We start from the raw sequence: 14,046 nt of genomic DNA, 5'->3' as shown, positions 1-14,046 counted from the left end.
TTGGGAGATGAAGCATTCCACCCAAAGCACATATGTGCGCAGTCTTTGCATTGGGAGATGACGCATTCCACCCAAAGCACATATGTGTACAGTCTTTGCATTGGAAGATGACGCATTCCACCCAAAGCACATATGTGCGCAGTCTTTGCATTGGGAGACGACGCATTCCACCCAAAGCACATGTGTGTAGTCTTTGCATTGGGAGATGACGCATTCCACCCAAAGCACATATGTGTGCAGTCTTTGCATTGGGAGATGACGCATTCCACCCAAAGTACATATGTGTGTAGTCGTTGTATTGGGTGTCGTTCAAGTTTAAGCATGACATGGAAGATTGATAACTGACGCACTTAAGTACGATAATATCAATATTTATCAAATTTTACAGAACAATGTAACATCAAAGTGTATGAAATGTTTTGAAGGTCAACGTACATTGACGCTGGGCATGAATAACTAGTACCTACTCGAAATAATGTTCTATATTGATGTAACAATCAATAACAATGCACGAAATGAGCAAAAATGATAATTAAAGGGAAAAATCCACTGGGTAGCAAATTCTCGAAGAAATTTGAAGCGAAAAAGAAAAAGAATAAAACAAAATCACAGAATCTGTCAGGAATAACAAGAGATCATTTAGTTATCAAAACAGCTGACATTGAATTTTAACAAGTGGTATATTTTAACTTTTATGATATTTTTGTTGCCAAGCTAACTTTGGTACATCAATGATTATTGACTTTAGGGAACATAAGTGTGGCAGTTTTCTATTTACAACGTTGTGAAAGGCAGTTGATAAAATATGGTTCTATTGACTGATATCTGTGAGGGCTGTTGAGACAGTGACATATCTGCATGTATACACTCAAAAAAAATTATATGGGGACTTAAAGTGGGTATAACGTTTATATTGGTAGTATGGTCCTAAATGATGTTGACTGGAGCTATCTCAAATCCAGGCATGGATCAAAGTGGTCCTAAATGATGTTGGCTGGAGCTATCTTAAATCCAGACATGGATCAAAGTGGTCAGACATGATATTGTAGTCTTTCTGACAGTCTCCTTCAGATTTTCTCTCCGTGTCTTTAATCTGTGCCAGTCACAACCATACCCATTAAGGGACATGCATACATATTACTGTCCGTACGTCTGGACAAGGAATGGCCATAAAAATTATTCAGATAAACGCATCTCTTCTATAAAATCTTTCTTATAATTCACAATAGTTTCCCTTTTTCGTGGAAATAAATATTCATGTTCTACCGATTCCATCGAAACCGCCTGGAGGACATCAATCTTAATAATTGAGGTTTAATTTTGGTTTTAATTAGAATTTTATATTTGGTTTTAATTAGAATTTTATTTGTGCTTTTAACTATACATTTTATATTTGGTATTAATGAGAAGATTTATATTTTGTTTTCTTTAGAAGTTTAAAAAAAACGTAACCATATAATAAGATCTCGTGAAGATGGTTAACAGCTGAATATTAAAAGATGTGTTTCATTATCAACTTCACAAAAACAGGAATCAAAGGACACGTCTTCTTTGCATTCGGGTGCTCAGCTAGGGAGCCACTGTAGTCTTGAAGAGTGTCCATAATATACACGTATTTATTTATACTACATGCCTCTCAACAAAACAATCACCCCACCCCCGCACACATGCATTTCCGATAAAACTAAGAGTGAATATAAGAATGACAATATCTTTACACACCCAATAGAATGTCTTGAAGCTATTCACAATAAACTGTTAATTTGCTCCTTTGGTGCGATTCTGTTTTCACTCACCCTGGTTAAATGCGTAAAGGAGACGCATTTGTATCATTTGATCCCTGGCGAAATAAAACTATCATGTTTTGTTTCCTCTCTCTCAGTTAGTCAGTGTGTCTATCAGTTTTGCCATCACAGATCCAGAGAGAGAGAGAGAGAGATCTGGATCCATTGGGATAAAACTGATAGGTTGATTCACGCTCACGCACGCCATCGAACGATACTTTCAGGCATTTGAATGTTTTAGACAGTTCATTTAAAACATTTTTATATTTTTATAAGAATAATGTGTTTGCCACTTTAGCAAGAACTGTACACATTAGATCGCTTTTGTAACTTTGTATTGGTATCGTGTATCATTGGTATCGTGCAACATTGGAGACACAACCCATGGAAAGTCATGGTCGTCGATTCACTCAAGGAGCAACGAAGCTTATCGATGACTTTTGGCAAACGACGATTACGCATGGATACATATGTTATCATAACTAATCGGATTCTTGTGGTTTGGTTACTGCGTGTTAATTACAATTATTTGATAATTACAACACGTCCAGAATGTTGATCTCTCATTATCATCACCAGTGATGTTCAGTATCTGCATTGACGTATCCGAAATGTGGATCTCTCATTATCATCATCAGCGATGTTCAGTATCTGCATTGACGTATCCAGAACGTGGATCTCTCATTATCATCATCAGTGATGTTCAGTATCTGCATTGACGTATCCGAAATGTGGATCTCTCAGTGTCATCATCAGTGATGTTCAGTCTCTGCATTTACGTATCCAAAATGTGGATCTCTCATTATCATCACCAGTGATGTTCAGTCTCTGCATTGACGTATCCAAAATGTGGATCTCTCATTATCATCATCAGTGATATTAAGTTTCTGCATTGACGTATCCAAAATATGGATCTCTCATTATCGTCATCAGTGATATTCAGTTATGCAATGGCGTATCCGAAATTTGAATCTCTCAGTACCATCATCAGTGATATTCAGGCTCTTCATTTTTCAGCCGTGTACATAATTCACCGGATTTTACGTACTCTGAATTATTTTGTATAGGACCTTCTTTACGTGTAATTTATTCGACCTTCATGCCTATTTTATTTTTATCCATCTTCCCTTCCTTCTTTCCTTTAATTCTCTCTTTAAGAAACAAAGCAACATAAATTGGAGACCATAACGTAAAATATGGGCTTACATTAATCCAGTAAAATGGTGACCAATATTGAACAATTTCTTGACATACCAATATGTGCTTCATTAACACGTTGGTCAGATATTTTCTTGGTTGATAAGATTATCGACATTTGCCATTCATGTATGTTAAAGTATTTCAAGTGTTTGTTAACATGCGTTTTGTTCCTTTTGGATTATTAATACATTTATAATATAATCATGTCTCCCAACTGTTATCAGTGTTCTGTATGACATGCATCCATTTATAACTATTATCTTTAGCCTTGGCCTAGTAAAAAAAAAGTATTTGATAAAGGAGTCTAGATAGTTTATCCCATTTACTATTGATAATACACATCCAAAATCCCATCGTTCTAGTTCTGAATAAAGCATGTAAGCAGAAGCACTTTTCCTGTTTAGAATGTTTCTTAAAAAATCCGAAATCCAAATTTTCAATGATTGTGATAATTTCACATCCCCAAACACGTCCATATAGTAAAATGGGTAACATAGTAATATCGAAAAGATACAATTGCATGTCTATATGAAGATTGAAGTATCTGATTTTTTGGTAAAATAGACGTATGGCCTTTCTAGCATGATCAACGCTGTACTTCACTGACTTAGCAAAGCAGGCTGAACGAGGCCGCTATAAAGAGGTCACTAATGACCTAGCCTTTTGTTCTAAGTATTCCAGTGCTTACACTGGAAGGCGAGCCCATATCCACTTGAAATACCCTCTTGAGCGGCTACGGCGTTCAAAGTGGGAGATTTAGTGGGCCAGAAAGGTATATGGAGCTTGTAGTTGGAAGCAACTGCGCAGTGTCGTAAAGTAGAGTGAGGGACAGACCCCCTACGTGTCTAGCAAAAGGTTCTCCCTTGTTAAACCTTTGAGAAACCTCATTGATCGTAACTGAGTGAGGAAGGAGCAAGAGATTTGGTCGAGAGATTGCACCAGAAAGTTTCTCTAAATTAGAAGGAATTTTGGAGTCACCAGAACCTGATACAGACAGTTCGACAAAAGGCGGTAAACCTGGTTTACAGCTTTATCGAACGATCATGATTCTGCCTCCTTGACATAAGTTTGAGAAAGGGTAGTGGATCCGAAGGGAGGGATTACCGCATCAAGCCCGTTGGCTCCAACAGGGACAAAATGGAAAATTTCATCCAGCACTCTCTCCTGGAAGGCACTATTACGTGATCCAGTGTCTCTCTGCTTAAGGGGAAACTCGGCGGGAGGAAAAACTTTATCTGGAAACTCGTCCCGCGTAGATAATAAACCGTTTAAAGCGATTTCCTCCGCTAATGGTTTAGGGCCTTTCTGCGCCCGCCAAGAGAGTTTTGAGGAAGAAGGTATATCCCCTTCATCCGTTTTAGATCCAATCTCGCAAGACGAAGTAGGTTTACGGCCCGCAGTTCCAATCACTTCCCCGTAGAGAAAGTCCCACCTCTCGTAGGGATTTAGAGAAATATTAGGCAAGGGGGACTTTACCAGTCCGCCATGGGATGAAATGGTATTCACCGGGCCAGGAGCATACAGGCGACTTTACCAATTCGCCATGGGATGAAACGGTATTCACCGGGCCAGGATCATACAGGCGACTTTACCAGTCCGCCATGGGATGAAATGTTATTCACCGGGCCAGCAGCATACAGGCGACTTTAACGGTATTCACCGGGCCAGGAATATAGAGGTGACTCATATCTGCAATAAGATCCATCCCATATTCGGACTGACTTGGATCTTAGCACTTCTTTTGACAGCGAACTAGGTGGCGACGATAACAACGGGATTCCTGTGACTGAAGGGGTGCTGCTACCTCCTTGTTAGAGGGTGCTACTCACAATCAACCCTTACCGAGCTGTGGGAGAATAAACTATGCTGCTACCCCTTGCGAGTGGGGGGGCTCACTAACTGCTCTTCGGACTCGTTTAGACCCGAGGAACTCATAGAAAGAGAACCTGGAGAACTCTAACGAAGACGATGATGCTTTCTTCCTCGCTTTGTAGGTTCATCGACTCTCCGTGAGATCCCATATCTCGTCAGAACAAAAGCTACAAATGTCCTCTTATTGTGCGCACAGGCAAAAAAAAACAAGTAGGGCGTCTGTCTGAGGGAGATTTCTTGTGGCCATACTTCCCCACACGTTACTTAAACATTGTTCTTGAAATAAATATGCTGAAAGAAGATTTGATATACAAAATTCTTCGAATATCGTATGCACCATGTTCAGCGTGGACTAAGTCTGGGCCAATATAATTTATTCACGGAAAAGACCAGTCTTAAAAACAGTAAGTGAGAACTAAAAAATATTAGAAAAGAAACAGTAGGTTACGATTTCTAGTTATAAAGAAAACTTTTGTAAGACTATCCAAAACTAAAAATAAAAAGAACACAAGTTCGATAAACGATTGAAAGATAATTTAAATGAAAATTGGTGTGTGACCTACTTTCCACGTATAGAAAGGTCACAATTCACTATATGGATCATAAGAATAAAATGCCTGACAGGCGAATCCGTAGATTGCAAACGGTAAGGATCGGAAAATTAAAATAAATTACCTACTCTTGCAACTTAGAAAATGTTATTTGAATACAGATTAAACAACCAATTTAAAATACTAGGACCCTTATTAAGGAAAGTAAAATGTTAAGTTGTACATCGTGCATGGGGAACAATTGTCTATGAAAAAGACTGTCAAGTGGCTCAGTGAGCTTATTTAAACAATAATAAAATCGATCAGGGTATGGTCCTCACGTTCACAAAGAATATTCAGCATACAAGACGATAATAATTCGCTCGTTGAGCAACGTAAGCGGCGGCTAATCTTCTTGACGTAAACGATATGGTGAACGAAAAAATTTGTGAAGAGAACCATCATACATGCCCGAGATTTTTTGGGGGTTCTCGCAAAGAAAAAAGGACTGGTTCAGTGTTCTGGAAGATTCTGGTTCACTCTAATAGGAGGACGGAAGTTTGGTCCCTCGGTCGGGTATTTTCCTCCCGGAAAAGTATAACTATGCAATGACAACATGAATGGTATTACGGCTGTTAAAATTAATTTTTACATGAATAAATTGAGAACTTCTGCGATTTTTCCCATTATTATCAAATCATTTATTAGAAGTTAATTAGCTGATTTAACAATGAATAACTGTTATGCTTGCTCGTGTATATGTTTGAAATAGAAAAATTGGAAGTTTCATTATTGAACATGTATGCACGTATCATTACATGAAGAGATACTCCAAAGTGTTTGCCTAGACTCACATGAGAAGATGGAAGATAAAAGTCGCAGATAAGTATACAGTATGAGTAACTTTATTTGTTTTGTACCAGCTCCAACTCCATTTGATTTGTATTGTATTTGTATTTGATTTGTATTCTCATTTTAATGCCAATGTCTGATTGTCTTTATTGTCTCTGCACATTCAGTAAGTATTCTTTTATGGTATCTATTTCGTTTCATATTTTTAATCTCTCTTAATTATTGTATAATTATCCTACTCATGCAAACTTTTTACTTTGCTTACATCATCATTGAAGATATTTGTTTCAGCAGTGTACTCTCGTTTAAGAATAGGTAAAATCGGATCCTTTCGGGCCTAATCCTCTTCATCATGCCTTTGTTGATCTCTATGCTGTTTTATTGTCATCAATTTTTTTCTTTATCTTGCTCAGATCCGTTTTATACCGTAATTCTACCCAGCACCAAGCGGAAGTGGTTCAATCTGTGCCAGAAGATCCGTATTGGATTTCAACATAGACAGTGCCCCTTAATACCTGCATGTTTTGTTTTGTTTCACTTTTGGAAAATTTGTATTCCCACTTTTTTTACATTCCTTGCTTGGAATTTAAGTATGATATAAGCTAGTTTTGTCTCCCCTGTACCAGAAGCAGTTTTGAGTGTGCCAGGAATACACATGTAGGCATTTCCAGTGTGTAGCATATCTCTTGCCAGAAATATGTCTTTCATGAGAGAAGGTTCGTTGTGTGCTTACATATATGTGTTGAGTGGGCGGGGGAATTTCCCACGTCCATGCAATTAAAATAGATTTTTACTATTTTACCCAAACATCAAGGGGAAATAGCAGTTTATTTATATTTATTATAGGTTTTATATATATATATATATATATATATATATATATATATATATATATATATATATATGTGTGTGTGTGTGTGTGTGTGTGTGTGTGTGTGTGAAAGAAAACTGTTTTGTCTGCTCTGCAACGCAAGTAGCTTTGAAACAAAATAGAACTTGTTGTGCGGATTCACATATCTTACTTGCAATTCATCACAATATATTCTGAATTTTCTGGGGGCCGTTTTAATACAATTAAACTTTGTTTTTGCCCCCCCCCCCACCCCCCACCCCCCGTAGCTCTAAGACGAGGATGGGGCTTTTTCATCCACAGTCTCCTCTAACACTTGAAAATATTGCAGTTTTCTCACATTAGACTTGAACCAACATATCGTGTGAATATTACTAGCATTGCTTATGTATATGAAAAAGCTTTATTTTCTCACATTAGACTTGGACCAACATATCGTGTGAACATTACTAGTACTGCTTATGTATATGAAAAGCTTGATTTTTATATCCTTGGCATCAGAAGTATTTTTGAGTGTCTCAGGGATGCGCATGCGAGAACGTGTAGTTGGGGACCAGATCTCATGCCTTTTCTCTCACATGAGATGAAATCGTTTTCTCATATTAGATTGAAACAAATATGATATGTTTATACTATCTGTAAAACATTTACATGTGAAAAATAACGTTTTATCCTCTCTGAACCTGAAACGCCTTTCAATGGGCGAGCAGCAATGTGCATATGAGAAAAGTGTTTTCCACTTATCTTGGGATAACCTTGTCTCTCATGTGCATATGAGAAAAGTGTTGGTCCATTTATCTTGGGATAACCTTGTCTCTCATGTCTTCTCCATCTGATTATGGGCAATGTTCTCTCCATTTGATTATGGGCAATGTTCTCTCCTTGTTACTTATTAAAAGGCATTTTTTAAATCATACCCTCTGCTGAAGTCCTCCTCTAACTATGCCATGAAGCTTGGTATCGGACTTCTATGCAGGCTTTGTCTAAGCTTGGTATTAGACTTCTTAGTAGAATATGTCTAAGCTTGGTACGGGACTTTCTGTAGACTATATCTATGCTGTTACGGGATTTCTAAGTAAAATAAGTCTAAGCTTTCTGTAGGGGACTTAAAACTATGTCTCTTAACCTGCTAGTACTGTCTCTTTTGGGAAAATAATCTCATATGATACCAAGACAAACTTGTGCCAATATTACATGTATTTCATATATTTGAGCAAACACACAGTTAGTCTCGTCTGTACTATCAGTATTTATGAGTGTGAGAGAAATATACTTGTGGCAACGTGTAGTAGGATTCCACACCACATGCCTTCAATCTGTGTCTCATGACGGAACATTTTATTTTGCCAAACTGGGAAATGGACATGTTCTCTCATCAATAAATTAAAATCCTATTTTTATCACACTTACGGCAGAAGCTCTTACTGGGCCAAGCAGATCGATATGGGACTTCGTAGGAGATTATATGTTCGTACACCTGCTAATCTCATTTAGAAAACTTCGTTTTCATCGTAACTTGTCTTGTGCATAATGCTTGTATATATATATATATATATATATATATATATATATATATATATATATATATATAGAGAGAGAGAGAGAGAGAGAGAGAGAGAGAGAGAGAGAGAGAGAGAGATGGGAGTGTCAGACCTTATCTCTTGGCAGATGTTTATTTATTTATTTCACATGAGAGAAAATTTTCTTTCTCTAATTTGTATGGCACAAAGTTGTACACGACAAATATAACTGGGGCGTGGGTAGGCAAGTTCTAAATTGCTCGTTTTATTTGATCAAGCCAAGTCTAAGACAGTATAATGTTTTGAATTTAATTTGAGGAATATATAAATTAGATTTGACTAATATGGAACTCACTTCATACGGTGGGTTCGACATTCGAATGTCATAACACTGCTAACCTCTCCTAGTTGAGAAACAAAAACTCCTAGTTTTAAACGGATCGATCCGTGATTAGTTAATGAATGTGCCGAAAGAGAGATGTCTCGTTTACTGATCCTTGTATTGTTAAAATGTATGTTTTGGGCTCAGTCGAAGATATGATGACAAAGCGTGGACTGCACGATTATGGAGATGTGTGTGTCGTTATTGACACAAAGCGTGACATGCATAGGCTGTCACTACAAAACAATGCACTCATGTGACTAACCCCATCCCGTTGTCACCAGTACTTCAGTGAAAATGTTGGATGTTTGCTAATGGCGTAAACGTAAAGGTTTAAAGAAAGTAAAATTTCAAATACTTAAATATAAATGGAGAAAGAGGATTGAGTCAAAAACGAAATGAATATAATTCAGCTGCAATGGTCTTTTGTCACGCTGGTAAAACAAAACAAATGTAAAAAAAATTAGCATAATGTACATGTAGTCAAGAGTCTAGAAGAAGTCGAGTGATATTTTGTGTATACAGTTGATAATACCCCGCCCAAACTTCAATCTATCTATAGAATGTAAGTCCATGTATAAAGGAGATAAAAATAGCGCAAAACCTAAAACGTGAAACTTTTGGTACTTTCGTGAGCATTAATGATGATATTGTAGGCTGATAGATACATTAAGGATGATATTGTAGGCTGAGAGATACATTAAGGATGCTATTGTAAGCTGAGAGATACGTTAATGATGATATTGTATGCTGAGAGATACGTTAATTATGATATTGTAGGAGAGAGATACGTTAATGATGATATTGTAGGCTGAGAGATACACTAATGATGATAGTGTAGGCTGAGATACATTAATGATGATATTGTATGCTGAGAGATACGTTAATGATGATATTGTAGGAGAGAGATACATTAATGATGATAGTGTAGGCTAAGAGATACATTAATGACGATAGTGTAGGCTGAGAGATACATTAATGATGATTATGTAGGCTGAGATATACATCAATGATGCTATTGTAGGCTGAGAAATACGCTAATGATGCTATTGTAGACTGAGAGATACATTAATAATGATATTGTAGGCTGAGAGATATATTAATGATGATATTGTAGGCTGATATACATTAATGATGATATTGTAGGCTGAGAGATATATTAATGATGATATTGTAGGCTGATATACATTAATGATGATATTGTAGGCTGAGAGATACATTAATAATGATATTGTAGGCTAACATGCAAGAGTTGTACATAGCAGATACATCATAAGCCATGATATTTTTCACATTGTCGTCGTACGTGAGTGTTTTCACCATGCCCAAATTCAGTTATCATCTCAAATTTTCTTCTTCAAATTGAGATTTTAAATATTTTTCGTTTTGCTTCGTTTCCAAGTTGCTTTTCACTTAACATCAAGCAGGCATAAACGTATAATAATTATAAAAAACAGCCATACAATCACGAGTTTTGTTTTTATCTCAGAGAAACTTTAAAGATGTTATCAAAAATGAGGAATTCTTTTTTTCAGAATAAAAGTGTTTCCTGCTGAACAGTTTTCTAACTCTAGAGATAGTTTTCATTGTCGAAAAGTATCGTAAAGTATCGTAAAGTATCATAAGCAAAGTAACATAGAATATCCATTGGTCACATGACTACTGCGTTATTTACATTAATATATGCATATCATAATTTTCATATATTTAACACGAGTAATAATACTCAAATGACGTCATAACGTTATGCAAGTGAGAAGCGTAATGAACGAAGATTTCAAAGTCATTGGACTACTCTTTTGTACAGTTTGGTCAAATAAGATCACTCCTTTTTGTCACGCGAGCGATTGACTGTAACGTATATAGTCATGCGAAATGAAATTTATGAATTTCGTCAAATAATTTCAAACTTTTATTCGCCATGTCTCGTTTGGATACATTTGTGAAAAGGTAGGGAGACCGTAACCAGCGCATTAAAAGTAACAGTGACATACCGTTTACAATATGGGAGACCGTAACCAGCGTATTAAAAGTAACAGTGACACCGTTTACAATAAGGGAGAACGTAACCAGCATATTAAAAGTAACGGTGACGTACCGTTTACAATAAGGGAGAACGTAACCAGCATATTAAAAGTAACGGTGACGTACCGTTTACAATAAGGGAGACCGTAACCAGCGTATTAAAAGTAACGGTGACGTACCGTTTACAATAAGGGAGAACGTAACCAGCATATTAAAAGTAACGGTGACGTACCGTTTACAATAAGGGAGACCGTAACCAGCATATTAAAAGTAACGGTGACGTACCGTTTACAATAAGGGAGAACGTAACCAGCATATTAAAAGTAACGGTGACGTACCGTTTACAATAAGGGAGACCGTAACCAGCATATTAAAAGTAACGGTGACGTACCGTTTACAATAAGGGAGACCGTAACCAGCATATTAAAAGTAACGGTGACATACCGTTTACAATATGGGAGACCGTAACCAGCATATTAAAAGTAACGGTGACGTACCGTTTACAATAAGGGAGACCGTAACCAGCATATTAAAAGTAACGGTGACGTACCGTTTACAATAAGGGAGACCGTAACCAGCATATTAAAAGTAACGGTGACGTACCGTTTACAATAAGGGAGACCGTAACCAGCGTATTATAAGTAACAGTGACATGCCGTTTACAATAAGGGATTCGCGCTTAAGATAGTCTTGTGAAATAAATAAAAAATTAAAATCCGTTAAATGTTTAACATTTGTACATTGTTCCAATAAAAATTAACAAATATAGAAGTATGATCAAAGAACAAGGCAGAAGTTAGGGTAATTTGTCCCAAAAGATTCTGGTTTTGAACCTCAACCTTCAGTTTCCTGAATACAAAATCTGGTGATATATTTTGCATCTTAGTTTGAACTGAATCAACATCATATAAGACATATTCTTCAAAGTTTGGTCAGTGGTCGGGGATGGGGTCGGGTAGCGGTAACGAGTTTGCTTCAAATAATAATAATAATAATAATAATAATAATAATAATAATAATATAATAATAATAATAATAGTAATAATAATAATAACTTCATTGTGAAATTTATCCATGGAGTACTCAACTGTATTCAAACCGTACATGTCACTTTAAAATCAAAATGAAAAAATTAAATGCGGTTTAAGATTTAAATTGATGTTATGGTTATTTCGTCATTCTCTGATTGGCTCATTTCAAATCTCTCTCTCTCTCTCTCTCTCTCTCTCTCTCTCTCTGATGACTTATAAGGATGGTATAATGACATTGATGCTCAGTAGGATCTACACCATTAAATTCCAAAATATAGTGTATTCCTGAAAGAGACTGTTTATGTAAGTGTTATGGCAGACACATTTCCTTTATATAGAGACATTTTACACCCATCTAGCAAACAAAATGTTTTGCCTGTGTTTCGATTTGCTTGGAACAAGAAAATTAGGCAATGTATGGCAAGTTTGCAAAATTCATATGGTTAAGATATTTAATGGAGAAAAAAAAGGATTGATTCAATAAAAAAATATCTTCTATGTTTTCAACAGCTTGAAAAATCCAAAGGAGTAGGTTGTCCAAAGGTGTTGGTTGTCCATGGACTCTACACTTTTCCTCCACCTCAGAGGTCACTTTACACCGACATCTAAGCTGTCCGTCAATAGGGCTTTATATTCACTGTTAAAACTTGTGCAGTGGATTTACAATTTATACAGTGGGTTTATGCATGTTTGATACACTTCTTTCTAAACAAAGAGAGCCATTCTTTATTTGTTTTCTCTTGCATACAATTAAAAAAAAAACACCTATCGGTTGAAAGCTTTTTGGTTATCAAGTAGTAGGTACCCCATCATTCCAAAAAATTACATGTTGCTCGCCGTCAAAGATTATAGTACCAGTGGTGAGCATTGTTTGAATGTGGAGAGTCTATGTATATATTATGTGGATATTATCCCTTTTTAACACACACACACACACACACACACACACACAGGACGTGATAATACAGCATTGAGCAACGAAAGTGGCAATTAACTCACAAAACTAAACCGGTTCAAAATGATTCTGACGTGTGCTAATTAAGGATTGAAATTTGACATATCTAATGAGCGAATGATCTTTCTTTCTTTAAAAAAAAAATCCATTTTGTAGGTAATTTGTAAGAAAAATATTTGTGTGCTTTGTATTTCTGAAAATTATCGATCTAACATACGTTCAAATATATGCTGGAGAACTCAAAAGATGCTATGAACCCATAGGTTTTGGTCTTGGTCCTAAGTGGTTTTCTAGTACTTCAAGAAACCATTAAATTTCACCAAATCGTGTGTTACGCCTATAATTTTAATTATGCATCCAAGACAAAAAGAAACATTTAACAAGGTGCAAGTACAGCAATATTCATCTGTTTTAAATCTAACATTTCTAAGGACAAGATGCAAACAATCAATTGTCAGCAATCGATTGTGTATTAAACAATTTCGAATCAATTGTCAGCAATTCAATTATATCAAATCGAAAGTGGAAACTCCATTGATTATCTCGGCCCTTGAATTGGTGAAGATAAAAGAAAAGACAACTGTACATTTATATGAGGAAGTACGCTACCTGTGTTCTGTAAAAGTCCTCCCTTCTGTCGTGATAAAACCACAAGTTTCTCAGTTTGAATTCTTCCAAAATCAGTCGGGTTTCGCATGGCGCCATTGTCCTGACCCCAGTTTATCCTTTGTGTATGAGTACTTGGTATGATATATATTGCTTAAAGTTAGGAAAAGACAATTTATCAGAAGCACGTGGTGGCTAGTACTTGACTCATTATGTAAAGATCGGATGATTGGTGTGTGTTTGGTCATTATCAAATGGTATCTCCAATGGCCTGCTGCAGTTCGTAAGCCACGCCCACCTTCTAAAGTAGTACAACGTGCAGACGGCTCAGAGCAAGGGAAGGTAACAAACATTAGCTTTCCTAAAATTTTGCTTGATGGCAGTGTTATAAATTCATTGATTGATTTGGAAATACACTTTTTTCTTATTTATATATAAG

General features: G+C 36.4%; 1 protein-coding gene across 1 annotated transcript in view; it reads right to left on the bottom strand.

Annotated features, from left to right (window-relative positions):
* LOC149784982 (protein rolling stone-like) overlaps positions 1-13,808 on the bottom strand; it is a 30,998-nt gene extending 17,190 nt beyond the window's left edge. The window contains exon 1 of the mRNA XM_089978651.1: positions 13,611-13,808. Within this exon, the coding sequence (XP_089834777.1) occupies positions 13,611-13,706 (96 nt within the window). The 5' untranslated portion in view covers positions 13,707-13,808. The remainder of the gene's footprint in view (positions 1-13,610) is intronic.
* Positions 13,809-14,046: the final 238 nt, after the last annotated feature.

The sequence above is a fragment of the Sinohyriopsis cumingii genome, chromosome 13 (assembly GCF_028554795.1).
Source record: "Sinohyriopsis cumingii isolate HCF-2022 chromosome 13, ASM2855479v2, whole genome shotgun sequence".
NCBI classification, from domain to species: domain Eukaryota; kingdom Metazoa; phylum Mollusca; class Bivalvia; order Unionida; family Unionidae; genus Sinohyriopsis; species Sinohyriopsis cumingii.
Note: the sequence above shows the minus strand (reverse complement) of the source record. Positions and strands in the feature narration are given on the sequence as shown.